This window comes from Erinaceus europaeus, chromosome 12 (genome assembly GCF_950295315.1).
Source record: "Erinaceus europaeus chromosome 12, mEriEur2.1, whole genome shotgun sequence".
Classification (NCBI taxonomy): domain Eukaryota; kingdom Metazoa; phylum Chordata; class Mammalia; order Eulipotyphla; family Erinaceidae; genus Erinaceus; species Erinaceus europaeus.
The window spans coordinates 12366482-12389265 of NC_080173.1; the positions used below are offsets into that span (position 1 = coordinate 12366482).

The 22784-nt window shown below is 44.7% G+C and overlaps 2 protein-coding genes across 5 annotated transcripts in view; one reads left to right on the plus strand and one right to left on the minus strand.

Moving 5' to 3' along the window:
- RECQL5 (RecQ like helicase 5) overlaps positions 1-22784 on the minus strand; it is a 46452-nt gene that overhangs the window by 22364 nt on the left and 1304 nt on the right. For 2 of the 4 annotated variants that reach the window (XM_060202759.1, XM_060202756.1), the window contains exons 2-7: positions 19213-19334; positions 13961-14479; positions 12511-12613; positions 11396-11507; positions 9668-9830; positions 6385-6464 (exon numbers count right to left, since the gene is read on the minus strand). In XM_060202759.1, the coding sequence (XP_060058742.1) occupies positions 6385-6464; positions 9668-9830; positions 11396-11507; positions 12511-12613; positions 13961-14479; positions 19213-19334 (1099 nt within the window). Of the gene's footprint in view, positions 1-6384; positions 6465-9667; positions 9831-11395; positions 11508-12510; positions 12614-13960; positions 14480-19212; positions 19335-20881; positions 20913-21550; positions 21572-22784 lie in introns of those variants that run through there. The other 2 variants (XM_060202758.1, XM_060202757.1) reach the window with 2 other exon arrangements.
- Positions 721-2386, plus strand: SMIM6 (small integral membrane protein 6). Its single transcript, XM_016189165.2, has 2 exons — positions 721-1435; positions 1965-2386. The coding sequence occupies exon 2, from the start codon at positions 1971-1973 to the stop codon at positions 2148-2150; it is 180 nt and encodes a 59-aa protein (XP_016044651.1). The 5' UTR covers positions 721-1435; positions 1965-1970; the 3' UTR covers positions 2151-2386.

Sequence of the window (22784 nt, forward strand, 5' to 3'; positions counted from 1 at the left end):
ACAGTAAGTCAGGGGTCAGGTCAGCTGTGATAGGTAAGGACCCTCAGGACTTGTTCATCACCTGTCTCCTCGATCCTGGTGGCAAAAACAGTCACCTGGCTTCATACAACTGGGACTCAGCTGTGTCCAGAGACTGCTGTAAATGGTACAAGGTGACACAGGGGCACAGGGACTTAAGAGACACTCCCAGATAACTCTGACAAACAGGGCCACACTACAATGTGAGCTTTGTGAAAGCAGGGCCTGTCTTTCTGGGCTCACAGTTGGATGCCTAGTGTCAAGTGTGTTTCCTGGCCTGCAAACGCCAGGCACTTAATGCCTCCTGTCCTTTACTCAGCTAATTAGTCAATCAATCAATTTACTGGGTTGTCCGAAAAGACACGAGGTATTTTTCTAAAAATGGCATCATGAATTTTCTGACAACCTATTTTGTTTTACTATTTATTTGTTGGATAGACAGCCAGAAATACAGAGGGAAATGGGGGGACAGAGAGGAAGAGAGACAGGACACCTGCAGCACTGCTTCAAAACTTGTGAAGCTTTCCCCCTACAGGTGGGGACCAGGGACTTGAACCTGGGTCCTTGCACATTGTAACATGTGCGCTCAGCCAGGTGTGCCACCACCCGGCCCCCGACAACCCAACATTTTTTGGAGCTGAGTATCAAACCAGGGTCCTTACCCAAGTGAAGCCTGCATTCTACCAGTGAGTTACACCCTCACTCCCTCAAAGCTTGTCTTTTTGAGGAATGGGGGCCACTAGGTTGCAAATGCCAAGGGACAAGTTTGCCTCCAGTACCCGAACTGCCCAGCACACCAGCAGGCAGGAATCAACTAAGGCAGACAAAGGCTCAGAGGGAGGTCAGGGAACCAGAGGCCTCAGTGGTGATAAACACTCCACCCAGAAACCAGTTCCAGGAGGTGCCATCCAGAGCTGCATTCATTAATCATTGACCGCCGGCCACAGGGAGGGAGCAGCCAGTGTGGCAGTTCCAGCCTCAGGACATTTCAGTTCTGGGCAGGTCCTCTCAGGACATGTCACATGGGCACGGAAGAGTCTCTTCCTCCCACCCCAAATCTGTCAGAATCTCGCGGAAGACGACTCAGCACATGGAATGTGAGCAGCTTCCCGAAATGACATCACAAAAGGGTAGAACACAGCTGAGGGGCTATGTATGAAAGGTGGAAAGTGAACTTGGTTGCTAGGCAACTGAGTCTAGCCCACCTTTGTTTGCTTTGGCGATAGCAATGAGACCTGCCTGGTCTGGGCCACCTGGCAATGAGACTAGCTTTATTCACAACAGTGGCTTCACTGAGTCAAAGCGCAAGTCTGTTCACCTGGTGGCCTCCTCAGCTCACGTCTTCCAAGCGTGAAGACTGAAGGATTCCCCCAAGCTGCCCTCTCTCAGGACACAAGAGTGCTAACAGCAGAATCAGGTAATGGTTCCTTCTTCCTTCTCCAAGGCACCCTTCAACTGGCTGCAGGCTTACAGCCTGGCCATTTTAGCTGGGTTTCAGGAAGATTCCTTCATCCTTCTGTCCCCAGCTTCCTCTGAGGAGGTTTGCCAAGGTCTCAGCACTCTGCTGAGCTTTCAAAAAGCTTTGCAAAAGTCCGGCGATAGAGGGTGAAAAACTAGGGAGGATTTACAGTGGTGCTTTGAGATTCTGAGTACGGCTCTGGGATAGGAAAGTCCTTGCTCGTAGCAAGGCTCTTTGAGAAAGAACTGGAGAGTCCAGAGGTAACCTCCAAGGAGAATTCAAGAACCAACCCCTGCCCCTATACCAGGTTCTACTCCTGTTTCTAGAGGGAAGGAAAGTCCATTTGCTGCTTGCCAGAGGCATCAAGCCCAAATACCCATGACCCCTTCATCATCTACTAGCTGAGACTGCTATAGCGGACAGCAGTGTCTGGGAAAGGGCTCTAGAGAAATCCCTGCACTCAGGGTCTCTATTCCCTCTTTTCCAGATTTACATGGATAAACTGACAAAAGAGAAGCAAAAGTGGAATGATGAGTACTGGCTGAACCCCTGGGACCAAGGGGGTCTCATAGTGATCTGCTTGTTCATCTCCATGGTCATGTTTCTCATCTTGTTTGCTGTTATCTTTGGTGTCCTCCCTCCATGTAACAAGGACAAGTATGAAGAGGAGTGACCTGACTTTGAGGGGGCCAAGAAGGGGGCTCTCAAAACACCATGTTTCTTTTCTTCCAAGCCCCTTTAATGATCTGGAATTATATATATTTATATTTATGGGATTATCTGATAATTGCCTGTAGTCCCCACTGGATGGGTCTCTGTTCACCCTCATGCTCCCTATCATGTCCGATGTGCAGGACATAAAGTCAAAATTAATAGCTGCTGGTTAAATAAATGAGAATGAACAACTGAGCCAACAAATGAATAAACAGATATGGACTTGGCTGTCCAGAGACCCAGGAGATAATGAAGCCAAATTCAATCTAGGCCAAACATATATCCCTACATCTTACAGAAAGTGCCAAGGCAACTAGCTGAAAGTAACTTCAAACTTATACTAAAAGATAAAAAGCCCCATCTGGGAGGCCAGGTGGGGGAGCACCCAGTAGAGTACATAGGTTACCACGCTTTACAACCTCCGTTCAAACCCCAGGTCTCCACCTACCGGGGGAGAAACTTCACAAGCTGTGGAGCAGTGTTGTAGATACTTCTTCCCCTGCCCCACTTCCTCCCTCTCTCCCCCTCCTCTGTCTCTCTCTCTCTCTTGTATTTAAATTCTTTTTTTTTAATTTATTCCCTTTTGTTGCCCTTGTTTTTTATTGTTGTAGTTATTATTATTGTTATCGCTGGATAGGACAGGGAAATGGAGAGAGATGGGGGAAGACAGAGAGGGGGAGAGAGATAGACACCTGCAGACCTGCTTCACCGCTTGTGAAGAGACTCCCCTGCAGGTGGGGAGCCAGGGCTCGAACCGGGATCCTTACGCCGGTCCTTGCGCTTTGCACCACTTGCACTTAACCCACTGCGCCACAGCCCAACTCCCTATATTTAAATTCTATTAGTGACTGATATGGATTTACAAAATTCTAAGATGACAGGGGTATAATTCTCCACTGTTCCCACCACCAGAGTTCTGGATCCCCATTCCCTCCACTGGAAATAGTTCTGCTAAGGTTGCAGATAAGGGTTGACTATAATTTCTATCTCCTCTCTCTCAATCGCTAGCAAAATAAAGAGAGAGAGAGAGAGAGAGAGAGAGAAGAAGCACCAAGTCTTAGTGATAACATGGTGGGGGGGGGAGACCTATCTTAGCTAATCAACACTTCTTTTTCAAGCATAAATCCGAGAAAGTTGCTATATACAGAGATGACAGGAGGGGCTGGGTGGTGGCACACTTGGTTGAGCGCACGTGTTACAATGTGCAAGGGCCCAGGTTCGAGGCACCCACTTGCAGTGAGAAAGCTTTGCGAGTGATGAAGCAGTGTTACAGGTGTTTCTCTGTCTCTCCCTCTCTATCAACTCCTTCCCTCTCGATTTCTGGCTGCCTCTATCCAGTAATGATAAGACAGGAAGGCCTCTGGCTGCCTCATCCAGGACACATTTGTACCGACCCAAGTGTCTTTCCTGCGCGTCTCTGAGATGCCTGGGTATCCTTCACAGGGTCTGGTAGCACCCATGTGCTCCAAACTCTACAACACTGGCCTTTTATTTTATTATATTATTATTTTAAATATTTATTTATTCCCTTTTGTTGCCCTTATTGTTTTATTGTTGTAGTTATTATTGTTGTTATTGATATTGTCCTGTTAGATAGGACAGAGAGAAATGGAGAGAGGAAGGGAAGACAGAGAGGGGGAGAGAAAGATAGACACCTGCAGACCTGCTTCACTGACTGCGAAGCGACTCCCCTGCAGGTGGGGAACCGGGGGCTCAAACTGGATCCTTATGCCGGTCCTTGCGCTTTGCGCCACATGTGCTTAACCTGCTGCACTACCGCCTGGCTCCAAAGATTGATTATTTATTTATTTATTTATTTATTTATTTATTTATTTATTTATTTACTTGTTTATTGCCATCAGGGTTATCACTGAGACTTGATGCTTCCATGACAAATCCACTACTCCTAGTGACCATCCCCCCCCCCCATTTCTCTTACTTGGTAGGACAGAAATTGAGAGGGAAGGGAGAAAGAATAATACCTGCAGCACTGCTCCCCCACTCGTGAAGCTTTCCCCCTCCAGTTGGGGACCAAGGACTTGAACCCTGGTCCTTGAATATGGTAATATATGTACTCAACCAGGTATAGCACTGCCCAACCCATGAAGAGCAATTTCAAATCCAGTCACACATTAGTGTTTATTCCATCCTGGGCCTGGAAATCCTGAATCTGGACCCTTCACATATGACACAGAAGATAGGCCAGCTGAGACTGTAAGGGGCTCCTGGGACCCGAGGGGGGCCCAGTCCTCTGCTATGAGGTAAGAGAAATAAAGACAGCTACTAAGCAGATCCTATCTTCTTGCTTGGTGGGGTGCTACAGGCTCTGGGGTTACAGCAGAGCCAACCCTCCCAAGAGGCCCACAGATACTTCCTCAGACTCAGCTCTGATAAGGTCCCAGTCAGGGCTATTTCTAGCAGAGAAGACTGGGACAATTAGAAAGGACACATCACCCTCTTGTTAAGAGCACTTCACTCAGTGGATCCACAAAGGTTTGATTTATCAACTCCTTGTAGTCCCAGGTTCAATTCCCCCACACCAGCGTAAGCCAGAGCTGATCAGTGCTCTGGTAAATAAATAAATAAATACATAAATAAATAACCATGATGGTAATAAAAAATTAAATAAAATTTAAAAAAGGATTCTGGTGGCATGGCCATGGGCATAGGATGAGTCCTGACAGCTACCTCTGCTGGGTATCATCTTGCCACAGAGGCCTACTGAGAGAACACTGCTTGGGAAAGAAACAGCTTTAGTCCAGAAGCCACTGAATCACCGATGACTAGGAGTTGGTGGGAATCAAAACATCCTGCTCCAGTAATTGCCTCTCTAGTTTCCAGAGAACCTCAAACATCTGCTAGACACCACAACCGTGAACATAAATCAGCTTCAGGAATTTAGTGTTGTAAAAACCAAAAGGCACATGTGTATGCAAATACTTCCACAGCAGCTGAGGAGCACAAGACATGGACACGTGAGGCCCTGGGTTCAATTCCTGGCACCCCAGGTGCTCAGGTGATGCTCTAGGCTCTCCTCCTCTTTTAAATACATACATAAATCTTTAAAAAAAAAAAAAAAAAGGAAGTGTGCATGGCACTGAAAACAGAGAGACCCAGATTAATTACATCCATCTTCGTGAGCTTCATGACTGTGACTTAGCAACCATCTTGCCGGGGCTGGGTGATGGTGCACCTGGTTGAATGCACATGTTGCAATAAGCAAGGATATGGTTTCGAGCCCCCAGTCCCCACCTGCATAGGGAAAGCTGTGAGTGGTGAAGCAAGGCTGCGGGTATCTCTCTGTCTCTCACCTTCTCTACTGACCCCTTCCCTCTCGATTTCTGGCTGTCTCTATCCAGTAAATAAAGATTTAAAAACATTTTTTTTAAAAAAGAACCCATCCTGCCACAACCTGCCTGTCACTGGACAGCTCTCAGGCTCTTTATTCCTTTCCTCAACCAGCAGATAAAGACAAAATAGATAAGTGGGTTCCAAGTGATTTCTCTCCAAGGCCAGTACCCTCCCCGGCCAAGAGATAAGCTGAGTTATATGCCTCAGTTTGGGTTCAAGATAAAGAGTCAATGCTGGGAGTCGGCAGTAGCATTGCGGGTTAAGTGCAGGTGGTGCAAAGCACAAGGACCAGTGTTAAGGATCCCGGTTCGAGCCCCCGGCTCCCAACCTGCAGGGGCGTCACTTCACAAGCGGTGAAGCAGGTCTGCAGGTGTCTTTCTCTCGCTACTCTGTCTTCCCCTCCTCTCTTCATTTCTCTCTGTCCTATCCAACAACAACAACAATAACTACAACAATAAAACAAGGGCAACAAAAGGGAATAAATAAAAAAATCTTTTAAAAAATTCTATTAAAAGAAGAAAAGTCACTACTACTCAAATGAAGTGTGCAGTCAGTCAGCTAAGAGGCATGTGATTATAATACCAGTGGCTCAGGAGTGAGTCACTTGTGGAGCCATCTCCTAGAAACGGGGTTGGGGGCAATACCGAGGAGCACCCACACCTCTTCCACAGTAAAGTAGAAGGTGGCCAGTTTCACATAGCTTGACAGAAAACACCCCCTCACAGTGGCCTTCTGCAGACACTGGTGGCCTATGTATGAGTAGCACATCAGCTGGTTAACTAGTAGAAGCTGGGGAACAAAAGGTCTAACGCTTGACTCCACATGTAAAACAAGCAACTCACCCCAATTCTTCACAGAAGGCCACCAGGGCGTCGAAGGCTAAGATGTTAGCTTTATCAGATGCTTTGTTTCCTCTCTTTTCCTGGAGAAAAGAAACAGTCATAGAGCACAAGTTCTACTTAACTGAATGACCTTGCAGCCCAAAAATGAGGGAGGAAAATAAGTGACAGTGAGAAAACTATTTAAAAAACACCATCCCCAAACCTAGGCATGGGTAACATGCGAAGACTGAAATGGGATCCACCCCAGCAACTGAATCAACCTTTCTGAAATTGTATGTAAGCAGAGTTCACATTTTCCAAAAGTTGCACTGGTGACTCCCATGTAAAAGGTACAGACTGACACTTGGGAACTACTGTATATGACCTTTTTTTTTTTTTACTTTCCTTTTTGTTGCCTTTGTTGTTTTTATCCCTGTTGTGGTTATTATTATTACTGATGTTATTGATGTCGTTATTGTTGGATAGGACAGAGAGAAATGGAGAGAGGAGGGGAAGACAGAGAGGGGGAGAGAAAGATAGACACCTGCAGACCAGCTTCACCGCTTGTGAAGCGACTCCCCTGCAGGTGGGGCACCCGGGGCTTGAACCTGGATTCTTATGATGGTCCTTGTGCTTTGCGCCATGTGCGCTTAACCTGCTATGCTACCGACCGATCCGACCTTTTTTTTTCTCCTCCACTAGAATTGCTGCCAGGGCTTAGCACCAAACCACTGTTCCCCATGGTTATTTGTTTTCCTTTTTTCTTTCTTTTTTGACAGAGGGGGAGGGATATAGAGGAAGAGAAAAGGGGAGATACTGCTATCACTATTTCACTGCTAATGAAACTTCTTTCCTCCTGCAGGTGCAGACCGGGGTCTCAAACCTAGGTCTCTGCACGTTGCCTCTCTATTCCTGGAGAAAAGAGTTCTATTGGCTGCACCACTGCTTTGTCCTAATCTGACTTAGTTTAACAGTAGTAAAGGTATGAATGACTGTATGTAATAAGTATATATGTACTTACATAGTTAAGACAATAGGAACATATACATCTTTGTGTATATAGAAGGATATAAACTTGGGGACCAGGTGGTGGCACACCAGGTTAAGTGAACATAGTGTGAAATGCAGGGATCGGCGCAAGGATGCTAGTTCGAGCCCCCAGCTCCCCACCTGCAGGGAGGTTGCTTCACAAAGTGGTGGAGCAGGTCTGCAGGAGTCTATCTTTCTCTCCCCCCTCTCTCAATTTCTGTCCTATCCAACAACAAAATGGAAAAAATGGCCACCAGGAGCAGTGTATTCCTAGTGTAGGCACTTGAGCCCCAGCAATAACCCTAAAGGGAAAGAGAGAGAGAGAGAGAGAAGTAAACTTGATAAAATGTTAGCAGTGATTACTTATGAGTGTTGGCATTGTCCATTATTTGCCTTTCTGTACATAGCTACTTGACAAAATTTCCTTTTAAAAAATTGTGAGACTGGGAACATAGCTCAGCACATGAGCACAGAATTTACATGACCAAACTACCAGGTTCAATCCCTAGCATGGCATGCTAGAAGTAAATAGTGCTCGGGGGCCGGGTAGTAGCACAGTGGGTTAAGCATACATGGCGCAAAGCGCAAGGATCAGCATAAGGATCCCAGTTCGAGCCCCTGGCTCCCCACCTGTGGGGGGGGGTCACCTCACAAGCGGTAAAGCAGGTCTGCAGGTGTCTGTCTTTCTCTCCCCCTCGGTCTTCCCCTCCTCTCTCCATTTCTCTCTGTTCTATCCAACAACAATGACATCAATAACAATAATAATAACCACAACAATGATAAAACAAGGGCAACAGAAAAGGAAAAACAAAAAGGCTCCAGGAGCAGTGAATTCATGGTGCAGGCACCGAGCCCCAGCAATAACCCTGGAGGAAAAAAAATACAAAAACAAAATAACTAAATAGTGCTCTAGTTTCACATTCATAAAAATGTCTTTAGAAGAAAGTGGGGGGGGGGGCAAGCATTGTTGTACCTGGAGGAGTGCACACCATGACAAAGGACCCCGTCTAAGTTCCCAGTCTCTACCTACAGGGGGGAAACTTCATGAGCAGCGAGCAGTTAAGCAATGCTGCAGCTCGCTCGCTCGCTCTCTCTTTCCCTCCCTCCCCTCTCAGTTTCTCTCTCCTGTCAAATAAATATTTAAAAGAACAGCCAAAAATAAAAAAAAAGAAAAGAATAAAATTAGAGGATAGTATAATTAATGATTACACAAAAAAGACTTTCATGTCTGAGCTTCAAAAGTCCCAGGTTCAATTCCCCACACCAACGTAAGCTAAAGCTGAGCAGTGTTCTGGAAAGAAAAAGGGGTGTGTGGGCAGGGGTGGGTGGGGAGAAGAGCGAGTGTTGGTGCACTTGGCTGAGCACACACATTACAGTGCACAAGGACCTGGGTTCAGTGCCCACCTGCAGGGAGGATGCTTCACGAGTAAGTGGTGCAGGGCCGTAGCTGTCTCTGCCTCTCCCTCTCTACCTCCCCTTTCCTTTCAATTCTCCCTGTCTCTAATAATAAAGATATTTTGAAAATAATGCATGGTTTATTTATCATAAGATTTTATTTTAAAAAATGACTACATTGTGGAGTTGGGCTGTAGCGCAGCAGGTTAAGTGCAGGTCTCGAAAAGTACAAGGACCGGCGTAAGGATCCCGGTTTGAGCCCTCGGCTCCCCACCTGCAGGGGAGTCGCTTCACAGGCGGTGAAGCAGGTCTGCAGGTGTCTGTCTTTCTCTCCCCCTCTCTGTCTTCCCCTCCTCTCTCCATTTCTCTCTGTCCTATCCAACAATGACAACATCAATAACAACAATAACTACAACAATAAAAGAAACAAGGCCAACAAAATGGAATAAATAAATATTTTTTAAAAAGTAATCAAGGCAGGCCTGATCTTTGCTAAGTAACATAACATGCACAGAAAAACGTTAGGATAACTACAGAATAAAATGTCTAAGCTGGCTTGCTGCATGTTTCCTTGCTACCAACATAACACGCTCCCCACTCTATTCTATCAGTCTAGGAGTAGCTCCTGTTTACAGAGTTTCATCTGGAGTCAGAAATACGGTGTGGGCTGGCAAAATCGCTCACTTGGATAGCGCGCTGCTTTGCTTTCTGTACAACTCAGCTTCAAGCACAGCTCCCAACACACTGAAGGAAGCTGCTGTGTTGTGGTCTGAAATCTCTCCCTTTGCCTCTCTCCCTCTCTATCAAAGGAAAGGAAAAAGAAAAAGAAAAGAAGCTGTATAAAATTGTAAAGTGATACATTCTACTCCCCTGAACGTACCTGAAGCTTTGCTATTTCCTTCCTGATTAGGAAGCCAACCTGGTCCCGGTCACTCCTAGAGTAGTAGAGACGGCACCGCGAAGGCTTCCCATCCCTGCCTGCCCGGCCAGACTCCTGGTAGTATCCAGCCATAGACTTGGCGATATTCCAGTGGGCAACAAACCTGTAGGACACAAAAAGACACACCGCCTGAGCAGCTGCCAACAGAACTGCTGAAGGGAGAATAATTGCGAGTCAGGGAGCAGGGCTCTCCAGGGACCGAAAGTGTGAAAGTTCACAGGCAAACAGGCCCAGAGTGGGTCCCCGAGTCTGAATAGGACACCTGCCATTGATCAGCAGTCCTCCCCGTCACGGAGCAGCCCAAGTTAGAGGTCACACCAAGTTAAAGGGACAGTTCCCACACATATAAGGAACAAACAGAAACCTCAGCCAGAAGCACAGGGAAAAAATATAAACTTAAAGGATAACATAGAAGCTAGTTTAGATATCGCACCAAAGTAGAAGACTCTGGGGTGGGGGTGGGAGGGTGGGGAGAATACAGGTCCAAGAAGGATGACAGAGGACCTAGTGGGGGTTGTATTGTTATATGGGAAACTGGGGAATGTTATGCACGTACAAACTATTGTATTTACTGTTGAATGTAAAACATTAATTCCCCAATAAAGAAATAAATTTTTTAAAAAAGAAGCTAGTTTAGATATCCGCTTTATTTGTTAAACTAGCATGTGGAGGGCCAGCAAGATGGCTAACTTGGATACTGCACTTGCCCTGTCAGGGGTACAGCCCAGGTTTGAGCCTGGTTCCCACCCCTCTGAAGGAAGCTCTGGGGCTGGGGTGTTTTTTCTTCTGCCTTTTTGTCTCTCTATCTGAAATAGTCAGCCTGTAGAGGTAAAGACCCAGTAATAAGAACACAGCAATAACAATGTAATAATCTATCATGTGAAATAGACCTACTTCAACAGACAATGAATTTCAGACTCAGAGAAGAAAATTTATAGAAGGTAACAATACAGTTAAAATCTGAGCCTAGGTGTGTCTGACTTCAAAGTTGATCTCTAATAAGACACAGACAGCCCAAGGTTCAATCTGTCATTTTAATTTTTTCTTCATCAGAGCACCAGCTTATGGTGATGCTGAGGATTGAAGCTGGGACTTCTGATACCTTAGGCTTGATAGTTTTTTGTTTGTTTGTGTTTTGCCTCCAGGGTTATTGCTGGGGCTCAGTGCCTGAACTACAAATCCACTGTTCCTTGAGGCCACTTTTCTCATTTTGTTGCCGTCGTTGTTGTTGGGTAGGACAGAGAAATCAAGAGAAGAGAGGAAGACAAGGGGGGGAGAGAAATTGAAAGGGACAGAAAAAGATAAGACACCAGCAGACCCACTTCACTGCTTGTGAAATAAGCCCCCTGCAGGTGGGGAGCTGAGGGCTCAAACTGGGATCCTTATGATGATCCTTAAGCTTCGTACCATGTGCACTTAGCATGCTGCACTATCCGGCCCCCTCAAACTCTTTAAAAAAAAAAAAAAAATCAGTGTTCTCTGTGGCCAGCAGGTGGCATAGTTGCTAACGTGCTGGACTCACAAGTATGAGATCTGGGTTTGATCTCCAGTGTCACTTGGACTGGAGTCATGCTCTGGTTCTATCATTAATAAATAAATGTCTTTTTTAAAAAACAAAACAAAATCTAGAAAGCCCACCAGCAAGGTAAGAAAAGAAACACAACTCACCTCACATTTGCTTTATCCACTCCCATCCCGAAACTAATGGTCGCTACAATAACAGGGACCTTCTCTTCCATCCACTCATTCTGCACCAGTGTCCTTTCAGAGGCCTTCAGCCCTGGAAAGAAAGGGAATGTGTATTTCCGTGGGTTCTAGGTTTCTTTCACACTGTGCCGAGCGCTGACACATACCCTGAATCCATCACTTAACCAGGAGCGTGACCTTGGGCCCATCACTTAGTCCTGCTGAGGCTTAGCTCACAAAAAGACCCTCCTCCACTTGCACACATAGTGCTCAATAAATATTTGAGCCATGACTTTAATCCGTAGGCCTTGGCTCCAAAACCTGAGTTCACCACAGCACCAATACCTATGCTTATAAACATTTACCAACTGGGGGTCAGCCAATGGCACACCCAACTACACACCCACATTACCATGGGGTTTGAGCCTGGGTTTGAGCCCCTGCTCCCCCACCTGTGAGGAGGAAGCTTCACAAGCAGTAAAGCAGGTCTGCTGGTGTCTTTCTCTCTCCCTCTTTATTACCCCTTCCTTCTCAATTTCTCACTCTCCTATCAAATAAAATAGAAAGGGAAAAAAAAAAAAAGGCCACCAGGAGCAGTGGATTCACAGTGCCAGCACCAAACCCCAGCGTTAACCCTGGTAGGGATAAAAATAAATAAAATGAAATAAAATTCATCAACTGTGAACAGCAAAATAGCTCATATGAATAGTGTGTTGTCTGGCCACGTGTGCAGGCCAGGTTCAAGCTCCCACTGAATTGAAGTTCATTTCAGTGCTATGGCTTCTTTCATTCTCTCCCCCCCATCCCCAGCCCAACTTCCCCCCTCCCACTCCCCCTCACTCTGAATCTACCTGGAAAAAAAATCACCTGCTTCTAGCTGGGCACGACAAGAGGAAAATAATTCAAGAGTTACAATTTTAATTTTTTATCTCATTTGTGTCTAGACCCTTTTTTGAACATTTAAGTAAATCACTTTGACTGTGCTTGGATAGCTGGACAATAATGACGACCACCTGATCATCCAAATCTGTGAGGACAAGAGCCACACTAAGAGGCCTCTGAGAAGAAGGGGACCATGTGGCCAGGGCACCCCTTACCTGCGTGGTAAGCTTTGGCATTCACACCCCTGTAACTAAGCTCTATTGCCAGCTGTTCACACGCCTCTCGGGTCCTGCAGTAGACAATGCCACAGCCAGACAACTGAATGGGGAGACATGAGAAGAAAATGGACATCAGGAAACAGAGGACACTCGGCCCCTTTTACTGCAGCCTGGGTCAGAAGAGACTGTGAGGCCCATGGAGGTGGCTCAGCAATAGAGCAGATGTCTTGAATGTGTAATACCCTGGATTCGATCCTGGGGACAGCATGAAAACAAGACACAAGGGAGTTGGGCGGTAGCGCAGTGGGTTAAGTGCACACGTGGCACAAAGTGCAAGGACTGGCATAAGGATCCTGGTTCGAGCCCCAGCTCCCCACCTGCAGGGGAGTCACTTCACAGGTGGTGAAGCGGGTCTGTAGGTGTCTCTCTTTCTCTCCCCCTCTCTGTCTTCCCCTCCTCTCTCCATGTCTCTCTGTCCTATCCAACAACAATGACTTCATTAATAACTACAATAACAACAATTACAACAATAAAACAAGGGCAACAAAAGAGAACAGATAAATATTTTTTAAAAAGACACAAAACAAATAAGAGCATCATTAAGAGAGAAATTCTATGCATTTTTCTCTCAACACTCACCCTATCTAATCCTCTGTCCTCTCATCTCAAATCTTGAATAAAGATAATGCAAAAACGTCAGATCTACATTCCAGGGAAAACAAACAACCAACCCAGGAAAGGGGACAGTGTCAGGTAACCCAAAGGACAATTCTATTTGCACATGAATTTTTAAGATCCTATGGCCTGGGAACCAGATGGTGGCGCACCTGGTTGAGCGCACATGTTACAATGTGCAAGGACCTGGGTTCAAGCTCCTAGTCCCCACTTTCAGGGGGAAAGCTTCATGAGCAGTAAAGCAGGGCTACAGGTATTTCTCTGTTTCTCTCCCTATCGCCCACTCCTCTCTTGATTTCTGGCAGTTTCTATGCAATAAATAAAGATAATAAAAAATTAAAAATAAATAAATAAATGTATCTTTAAAAAAATCCTATGGTGGGAGTCGGGCAATAGCGCAGTGGGTTAAGTGCAGGTGGCACAAAGTGCAAGGACCGGCGTAAGGATCCTGATTCGAGTCCCCGGCTCCCCACCTGCTGGGGGGGGGTCACTTCACAAGCGGTGAAGCAGGTCTGCAGGTGTCTATCTTTCTCTCCCCCTGTCTTCCCCTCCTCTCTCCATTTCTCTCTGTCCTATCCAACAACAACAGCATCAATAATAACTACAACAATAAAACAACGGCAACAAAAGGGAATAAATATTTAAAAAATATTTTTAAAAAATCCTTAAATAAATATTTTAAAAATCTTAAAAAAAAAATCCTATGGCCTGTGCTGGCTCAAATACAAAGGCTTGTGCTATATTTAGAAGCATCTTAATTCTCCAGCCTCACCTGTTTGTGAGCCTTCTGTCCAAGAGCTTTAAGGCAAAAATCCTTGAGGTTTCCATAGGGATCAGAAAGCAGATCCTTGAACTGCACATCATAGAAGAGGTTGGCTCGGAAACAAGGAGTCTTGAAGGTAGCAACTGGTTTTTTCAGGTGCAGGGCAGCAAACACATCCTCTTGGACCTGCGGGGTGGCTGTGGCTGTCAGTGCCACACACGGGGTGTTTGTCAGTCGGGAGCGCAGAGCACCCAGCCGCAAGTAGTCAGGACGGAAGTCATGCCCCCACTGGGAAACACAATGGGCTTCATCCACCACCAGGTAGGACAGCAGATGGCGGGCCACCAGGGAGTTCAGGGTGGGCTGGAAGGAGGATGAAGCTGCCATCTCTGGTGTGATGTACAGAAGTTTGGTCCGAGGTTTATCTTTCTCCAGGTCAGAGAGCAGCAACTTTTTCTCCTGTACTGAGAGTTTGGAGTTCAGGGAACTCACTTGCACCTTCAGGGAGAGTAAGTGGTCCACTTGGTCCTGAGGGGAGAAAGCAGAGAAGTCACAGAGGGTAGTGAAATTGGCCCTGGGGACTCAGTGGTCAGCATCATTGTGACTCGCTGACATCTCTTTCTTTTTCTTTTTTTGCCTCCAGGGTTCTCGCTGGGGCTCGGTGCCTGCACTATGAATCCACTGCTCCTGGAGGCCATTTTTCCCATTTTGTTGCCCTTGCTGTTGGACAGGACAGAGAGAAATTCCCAGTGTTGCAGATACTCTGGGGCTGGGAGGTGGTACAGTGGTTGAGCACCCACCGGCAGGAGGGAAGCTTCATGAGTGGAGAAACAGGTCTGTAGGTCTCAATTTCTCTCTGTCCTCTCAAGTAAAAGGAAAAAGTGACTACTGGGAGTGGTGGATCTATAGTGCCACAGCATGTCCCAGTGATAACCCTGGTGGCAATAAGGAAAAAATAAATGATACTCTGATTCTCATAAATAAGTTTATTTTTTAAGTTTTACTTTTATTATTTTAAAATATTTATTATTTTATTTGATAGGACAGAGAGCTTGGGAGGGGGAGGGGAGACACAGAGGGATAGAGAGGCACCTGTAGTACTGCTTCACCACTTGTGAAGCTTCCTCCCCATCGGTGGGAACAAAGGACTTGAACCTGGGTCTCTGAGCATAGTAATCTGTGTACTCAACCAGGTGAGCAGCCACCCAGCCCCAATAAATCTGTTTTGCTTGTTTTGTTTTTTTTTAAATGTATTTATAAATGAGAAAAGAAGAGAGGGAAAGAGAATGAGAGGGATGCTGGGGATCGAACTCAGGACCTCACCCTTGAGAGTCCAACACCTTATCCACTATGCCACCTCCAAGTCCACCATAAATATATCTTAAAAGTGGCCCAGGAGGTGGTGTAATGGATAAAGTGTTGGACACTCAAGCATGAAATCCCAAATTCGATCCTTGGCATCACATGTGCCAGAGAGATACTGTTTCCCTTATTAATAAATAAATCGAGGAGATATCACAACAGACACCACAGAAATTCAACATATCATGCGAGGCTTCTATGAACAACTATAGGCCTCCAAGCTAGAAAACCTGGAAGAAATGGACAATTTCCTAGATACCTACCAACTTCCAAAACTAAGTAAAGAGGAAGTAGATAACACGAACAGGCCCATCACAGCTAATGAAACTGAAACAGTTATCAAAAATCTTCCCAAAAATAAAAGTCCTGGACCAGATGGTTTTACAAATGAATTCTACAAAACCTCCAAAGAAGAACTTATACCTCTACTTTTAAAAGTCTTCCAGATGATTGAAGACACTGGAATACTCCCTGCCAGCTTCTATGAAGCCAACATCACTCTGATACCAAAAGCAGACAGGGACACAACCAAAAAAGAAAACTACAGACCAATATCTCTGATGAACACAGATGCGAAAATATTGAACAAAATTCTAGCTAACCGGATACAGCAGTATATCAAAAAGATTGTTCATCATGACCAAGTGGGGTTTATCCCAGGCATGCAAGGTTGGTTTAATATACGTAAATCCATCAATGTGATCCACCACATCGACAAAAGCAAGACCAAAAACCACATGGTCATATCAATAGATGCAGAGAAAAGCCTTTGACAAAATCCAACATCCCTTTATGATCAAAACACTACAAAAAAAGGGAATAGATGGAAAATTCCTGAAGATAGTGGAGTCTATATATAGCAAATCTACAGCCAACATCATACTCAATGGTGAAAAACTGAAAGCATTTCCAGTCAGATCAGATACTAGACAGGGCTGCCCACTATCACCATTACTATTCAACATAGTGTTGGAAGTTCTTGCCATAGCAATCAGGCTGGAGCAAGGAATTAAAGTGATACAGATTGGAAGAGAAGAAGTCAAACTCTCCTTATTTGCAGATGACATGATAGTATACATGGAAAAACCTAAGGAACCCAGCAAGAAGCTTTTGGATACCATCAGGCAATACAGTAAGGTGTCAGGCTACAAAATTAATATACAAAAGTCAGTGGTATTCCTCTATGCAAATACTAAGAAGAAATTGAAATCCAGAAATCAATTCCTTTTACTATAGCAACAAAAACAAAATATCCAGGAGTAAACCTAACCAAAGAAGTGAAAGACTTGTATACTGAAAATTATGAGTCACTACTCAAGGAAATTGAAAAAGACACAAAGAAGTGGAAAGATATTCCATGTTCATGGGTTGGAAGAATTAACATCATCAAAATGAATATATTACCCAGAGCCATCTACAAATTTAATGCTATCCCCATCAAGATCCCAAGCACATTTTTTAGGAGAATAGAACAAATGCTATAAATGTTTATCTGGAACCAGAAAAGACCTAGAATTGCCAAAACAATCTTGAGAAGAAAGAACAGATCTGGAGTCATCACACTCGCAGATCTCAAATTGGGGCCATTGTCATCAAAACTGCTTGGTACTGGAACATGAATAGACACACTGACCAGTGGAATAGAACTGAGAGCCCAGAAGTAAGCCCTCACACCTATGGACATCTAATCTTTGACAAAGGTACCCAGACTATTAAATGGGGAAAGCAGAGTCTCTTCAACAAATAGTGTTGGAAAAAATGGGTTGAAACATGCAGAAGAATGAAACTGAACCACCATTATTTCACCAAACACAAAAATAAATTCCAAGTAGATCAAGGACTTGGATGTTAGACCAGAAACTATCAGATACTTAGAGGAAAATATTGGCAAAACTCTTTTCCAGGGGGTCGGGCGGTGGCGCAGTGGGTTAAGCGCATGTGGCGCTAAGCGCAGGGACTGGCGTAAGGATCCCGGTTCGAGCCCCCGGCTCCCCACCTGCAGGGGAGTCGCTTCACAGGCGGTGAAGCAGGTCTGCAGGTGTCTATCTTTCTCTCCCCTTCTCTGTCTTCCCCTCCTCTCTCCATTTCTCTCTGTCCTATCCAACAACGAATTGCGTCAACAAGGGCAATAATGATAACCACAACGAGGCTACAACAAGGGCAACAAAAGGGGGGAAAAATGGCCTCCAGGAGCGGTGGATTCATGGTGCAGGCACCGAGCCCAGCAATAACCCTGGAGGAGAAAAAAAAAATCTCTTTTCCACATAAATTTTAAAGACATTTTCAATGAAATGAATCCAATTACAAAGAAGACTAAGGCAAGTATAAACCTATGGGACTACATCAAATTAAAAAGCTTCTGCACAGCTAAAGAAACTACTGCCCAAACCAAGAGACCCCTCACAGAATGGGAGATCTTTACATGCCATACATCAGACAAGAGGCTAATAACTAGAATATATAAAGAACTTGCCAATCTCAACAACAAGACAACAAATGACCCCATCCAAAAATGGTGGGAGGACATGGACAGAATATTCACCACAGAAGAGATCCAAAAGGCCAAGAAACACATGAAAAAATTCTCCAAGTCTCTGATTGTCAGAGAAATGCAGATAAAGACAACAATGAGATACCACTTCACTCCTGTAAGAATGTCATACATCAGAAAAGGGAACAGCAGCAAATGCTGGAGAGGGTGTGGGGTCAAAGGAACCCTCCTACACTGCTGGTGGGAATGTCAATTGGTCCAACCTCTGTGGAGAACAGTCTGGAGAACTCTCAGAAGGCTAGAAATGGACCTACCCTGTGAGCCTGCAATTCCTCTCCTGGGGATATATCCTAAAGAACCCAACACACCCATCCAAAAAGATATGTGTACACATATGTTCTTAGCAGCACAATTTGTAATAGCCAAAACCTGGAAGCAACCCAGGTGTCCAACAACAGATGAGTGGCTGAGCAAGTTGTGGTATATATACACAATGGAATACTACTCAGCTGTAAAAAATGGTGATTTCACCGTTTTCAGCTGATCTTGGATGGACCTTGAAAAATTCATGTTATTACAGAAGCCAGACCTTCTACCTTCTGCAACCCAATGACCCTGGGTCCATGCTCCCAGAGGGATAGAGAATGGGAAAGCTACCATGGGAGGGGGTGGGTTATGGGGATTGGGTGGTGGGAATTGTGTGGAGTTGTACCCCTCCTACCTTATGCTTTTGTTCACTAATCCTTTCTTAAATAAAAAATTTAAAAATAAAAAAAAAAGAAAAATTCATGTTAAGTGAAATAAGTCAGAAACAGAAGGATGAATATGGTGGGATATGGAGATTGGGCGGTGGGAATTGTGTGGAGTTGTACCCCTCCTACCCTATGGTTTTGTTAATTAATCCTTTCTTAAATAAAAAAAAAAATAAAATAAAATAAAAAAAAGAAGGATGAATATGGGATGATCTCACTCTCAGGCAGAAGTTGAAAAACAAGATCAGAAGAAAAAAAAAAAACACAAGTAGAACCTGAAATGGAATTGGCATATCGCACCCAAGTAAAAGACTCTGGGGTGGGTGGCTGGGTTGGTAGAATACAGGTCCATGAAGGATGATAAATGACATAGTGGGGGTTATATTGTTAAATGGGAAACTGGGGAATGTTATGCATGTACAAACTATTTTATTTACTGTTGAATGTAAAACATTAATTCTCCAAGAAAGAAATTTAAAATGAATAAATAAATCTAAAGAATAAATCTTTATATGTATAAAAAAAGGAACTCACTAAAAAGATATAGGCAAATCAAAGAAAATGAGAGGTAAAAGGCAAAAGAAGTGGTATTTCCAGCTGTAAAAAAACTTCCTCTAAACTTTCTGTACTCCCATGTTCATCCCCTTAAGCCTCACCTGAATCAATGCAATGAGAGGAGAGATGACAATGGTGATGCCTTTTGCCAACAGAGCAGGGAGCTGATAGCAGAGTGATTTTCCTGCCCCTGTGGGCATGCACACAAAGACATCCTTGTCACCTGCAAAAATACAAGACAGTATCTCATTGCTTCTTTTCTTTTTCCTCTTTGTATCAAGGATGTTGACAATTAACTGTGAATGTAAGGAACGCATCTAGCATATTATCCAGCACCTGCAAAACTCTCAAAATAATGTTAATTTCTTATATATATATATATTTATTTATTTATTCCCTTTTGTTGCCCTTGTTTTATTGTTGTAGTTTTTATTGTTGTTATTGATGTTGTCATTGTTGGATAGGACAGAGAGAAATGCAGAGAGGAGGGGAAGACAGAGACGGGGAGAGAAAGACAGACACCTGCAGACCTGCTTCACCGCCTGTGAAGTGACTCCCCTGGAGGGAGGGAGCCGGGGGCTTGAACTGCGGATCCTTATGCTGGTTCTTGAGCTTAACCCACTGTGCTACCGCCCAACTCCCGATTTTTATTTTGTTGACTTAATAATGATCAGTAAGTCATTTGGATAAGAGGGGTAGTGAGTCTATGTTTTCTTTTTCTTTTTCCTTTTTTTTTAAACACACTTTAAAAAAAATATTTATTTTATTTATTTATTCCCTTTTGTTGCCCTTCTTGTTTTATTGTTGTAGTTATTATTGTTGTTGTCGTTGTTGGATAGGACAGAGAGAAATGGAGAGAGGAGGGGAAGACAGAGAGGAGGAGAGAAAGACACCTGCAGACCTGCTTCACCGCCTGTGAAGCGACTCCCCTGCAGGTGGGGAGCCGGGGTTCGAACCAGGATCCTTATGCCGGTCCTTGCGCTTTGCGCCACCTGCGTTTTACCCGCTGCGCTACCGTTTGACTCCCATAATGTTAATTTCTTTCCCTTCCTTTCTATGAAAAGGTCAGGCATCTAGAAGGGTCTAGAAAGATGCATAAATTATTTCTTTTTTTTCCTTTCTTTTTTTTTTTTTTTTAACAGAGCACTGCTCAGCTCTGGTTTATAGTAGTGCAGGGGGGATTGAACCTGGGACTTTGGAGCCTGAAGCATGAGAGTCTCTTTGCATAACCATTATGATATCTAACCATTTTCGATAGTGCTAATTAGTGCAAGGTCAACAAGTTGAAGTTGCAGTAGCTTAGGAGGTGGTGCAGTAGTAGAGCATTGAACTTAAAAGCATGAGCTCTTAAGTCTGATTCTAAGGCAATTGCTTATGTGAGAGTGATGATTTGGCTCTCCTTCTCACTTGTTAGTGAAGAAATATTTAAAAGAGGGAGTTAGGCGGTAGCGCAGCAGGTTAAGCACATGTGGTACAAAGCGCATGGACCAGTGTAAGGATCCCGGTTTGAGCCCTTGGCTCCCCACCTGCAGGAGAGTTGCTTCACAGGCGGTGAAGCAGGTCTGTAGGTGTCTATCTTAATCTGCACCCCCCGCCCCCCCGTCTTCCACAGCTCTCTCCATTTCTCTCTGTCCTATCCAACAATGATGACATTAATAACAACAACAATAATAACTACAACAATAAAATAACAAAGGCAACAAAAAGGGAATAAATAAATATTTTAAAAAATATTTAAAAGAAAGTTGGAGGGACAGGGGAGTAGCACACCTGGATAAGTGCACATGTTACCGGGCGCAAACACCTGGACTCAAGCACGTGGCCCCTACCTGCACGGGGGAAACTTCACAAGTGATGAAGCAGTGCTGCAAGGTGTTTCTCCTTCTCCCCCCTCCCTCTACTGAGAAAGGCCATCCTTTTCAACCAAATGTGCAGCTTCGGGAAGGGCACATATGGAACGGTGAGGGAGGAAGGGGACACCCCCCTAGCCAGCCAGCCAGCCAGATCAGCCGAATCAACCCTAGCAATCACTGGGGTGACAGATGTCGCAGCCAGATCACCCTCACACACCCCCTTCCCTCTCAATTTCTTCCTGTCCTATGAAATTAAATAAATTAATTAAAATGTTGGAGTTACACAGATTGAGGTGGTACAGTGGGTAGAGAGCCAGACTTGCAAGCATGAGGTCCCAAACTTGATGTGCATATGCCAGTTATGTTGATTCTCTTTCTAATAAATAAATAAATAGGGATTGGGTGGGGGTAGATAGCATCATGGTCATTCAAAGAGACTCTCATGCCTGAGGCTCCAAAGTCCCAGGTTCAATCCCAACGTCACCATCAGTCAGAACTGAGCAGTGCTCTGGTTTAAAAATAAATACATAAATACATAAACAAACAAACAAACAAACAAACAAATAAGGGTTGGGTGGTGGCATACCTGTTAAGAGTTCGCATTACCAAGCATGAAGACATGGGATCAAGCCCTCTGTCTCCACCTGCAAAGGGAAGCCTCACAAGCAACTGAGCAGTGCTACAGGTCTCTCTCCTTTCTCTCTCTTTCCCCTCTCTATTTCTTTGTCTCTCACCCTCTATCAAAAAAGAAAAAAGTGCCCACCAGCAATCAAGTCCAAATGATAACTCCAGAGACAAAATCAATAGATAGATACACACATAAATAAAACTGAGACAGAAGGGAGAGAGAGAGAAAGATATGAATAGCTGAGAAAATAGTTGAATTGGGAAAGCACTGAACTTTCACGCCTGAGGTTTCCAGGTCCATCTCTTGCTCACATGTGTCAGAGTGGTGTTCTGGCTAGTCTCTTCCTCCTCCTCCTCCTCTTTATCATATATGAAATCCTTTTTTTTTAAATTGAAGTGGTCCCAGAGGTGGCACAGTGATAGAATTTAGACTTAAGGGGACTGTGGAGATGACATAACTCAGAGTATTAGACTTGCATGCCTGAGGTTGTTGATTTAATCCTTGGCACCACCCGTACTGGAGTAGTCCTGGCTTGTCTCTCCTCTGTCTCACATAAAAGCCCCTTATATGTTAATAAAATAGTCTTTAAGAAAAAAATAATTCTAGGCTGACAGTGATAAAGTCTTAACTTCAATGCCCTGTATCACATGTCAGAGTGATACTCTGGTTCCCTGTCTCCCTCTTGAAGTCTTACATAAGGAAAAGGAGGCGAAAATGACAACCATGGAAAAGGAGGAGGAAAAGCAGCAGCAGAATACAAGAAAGAGGAAGAGGAAGGAGTAGTGTTACAGGGCCAGGCCATGGCTCATGGAGAGCACACACATCCCTGGACTCTATCTGTGGATGGGGGGGGGGTCTTCATAAGCAGTGAAGGAGTGCTGCAGGTGTATCTATTTCTCTCTCCCTCTCAATTTCTTTCTGTTCTATCAAATAAAAAACAAAGGAGGAAAAAGTCTTCCCTGGGAGTGGTGATTTTGTTGTATAGGCCCAAGCCCCAGTGATAACCCTGGTGGCAACAAAAAATATTGTGGGGAGGGGAATCAGGCAGTAGTGCAGCAGGTTAAGCGCACATGGTACAAAGCACAAAGACCACCATAAGGATCCCGGTTCAAGCCCCCGGCTCCCCACCTGCAGGGGAGTCGCTTCACAGGCGGTGAAGCAGGTCTGTAGGTGTCTGTCTTTTCTCTCCCCC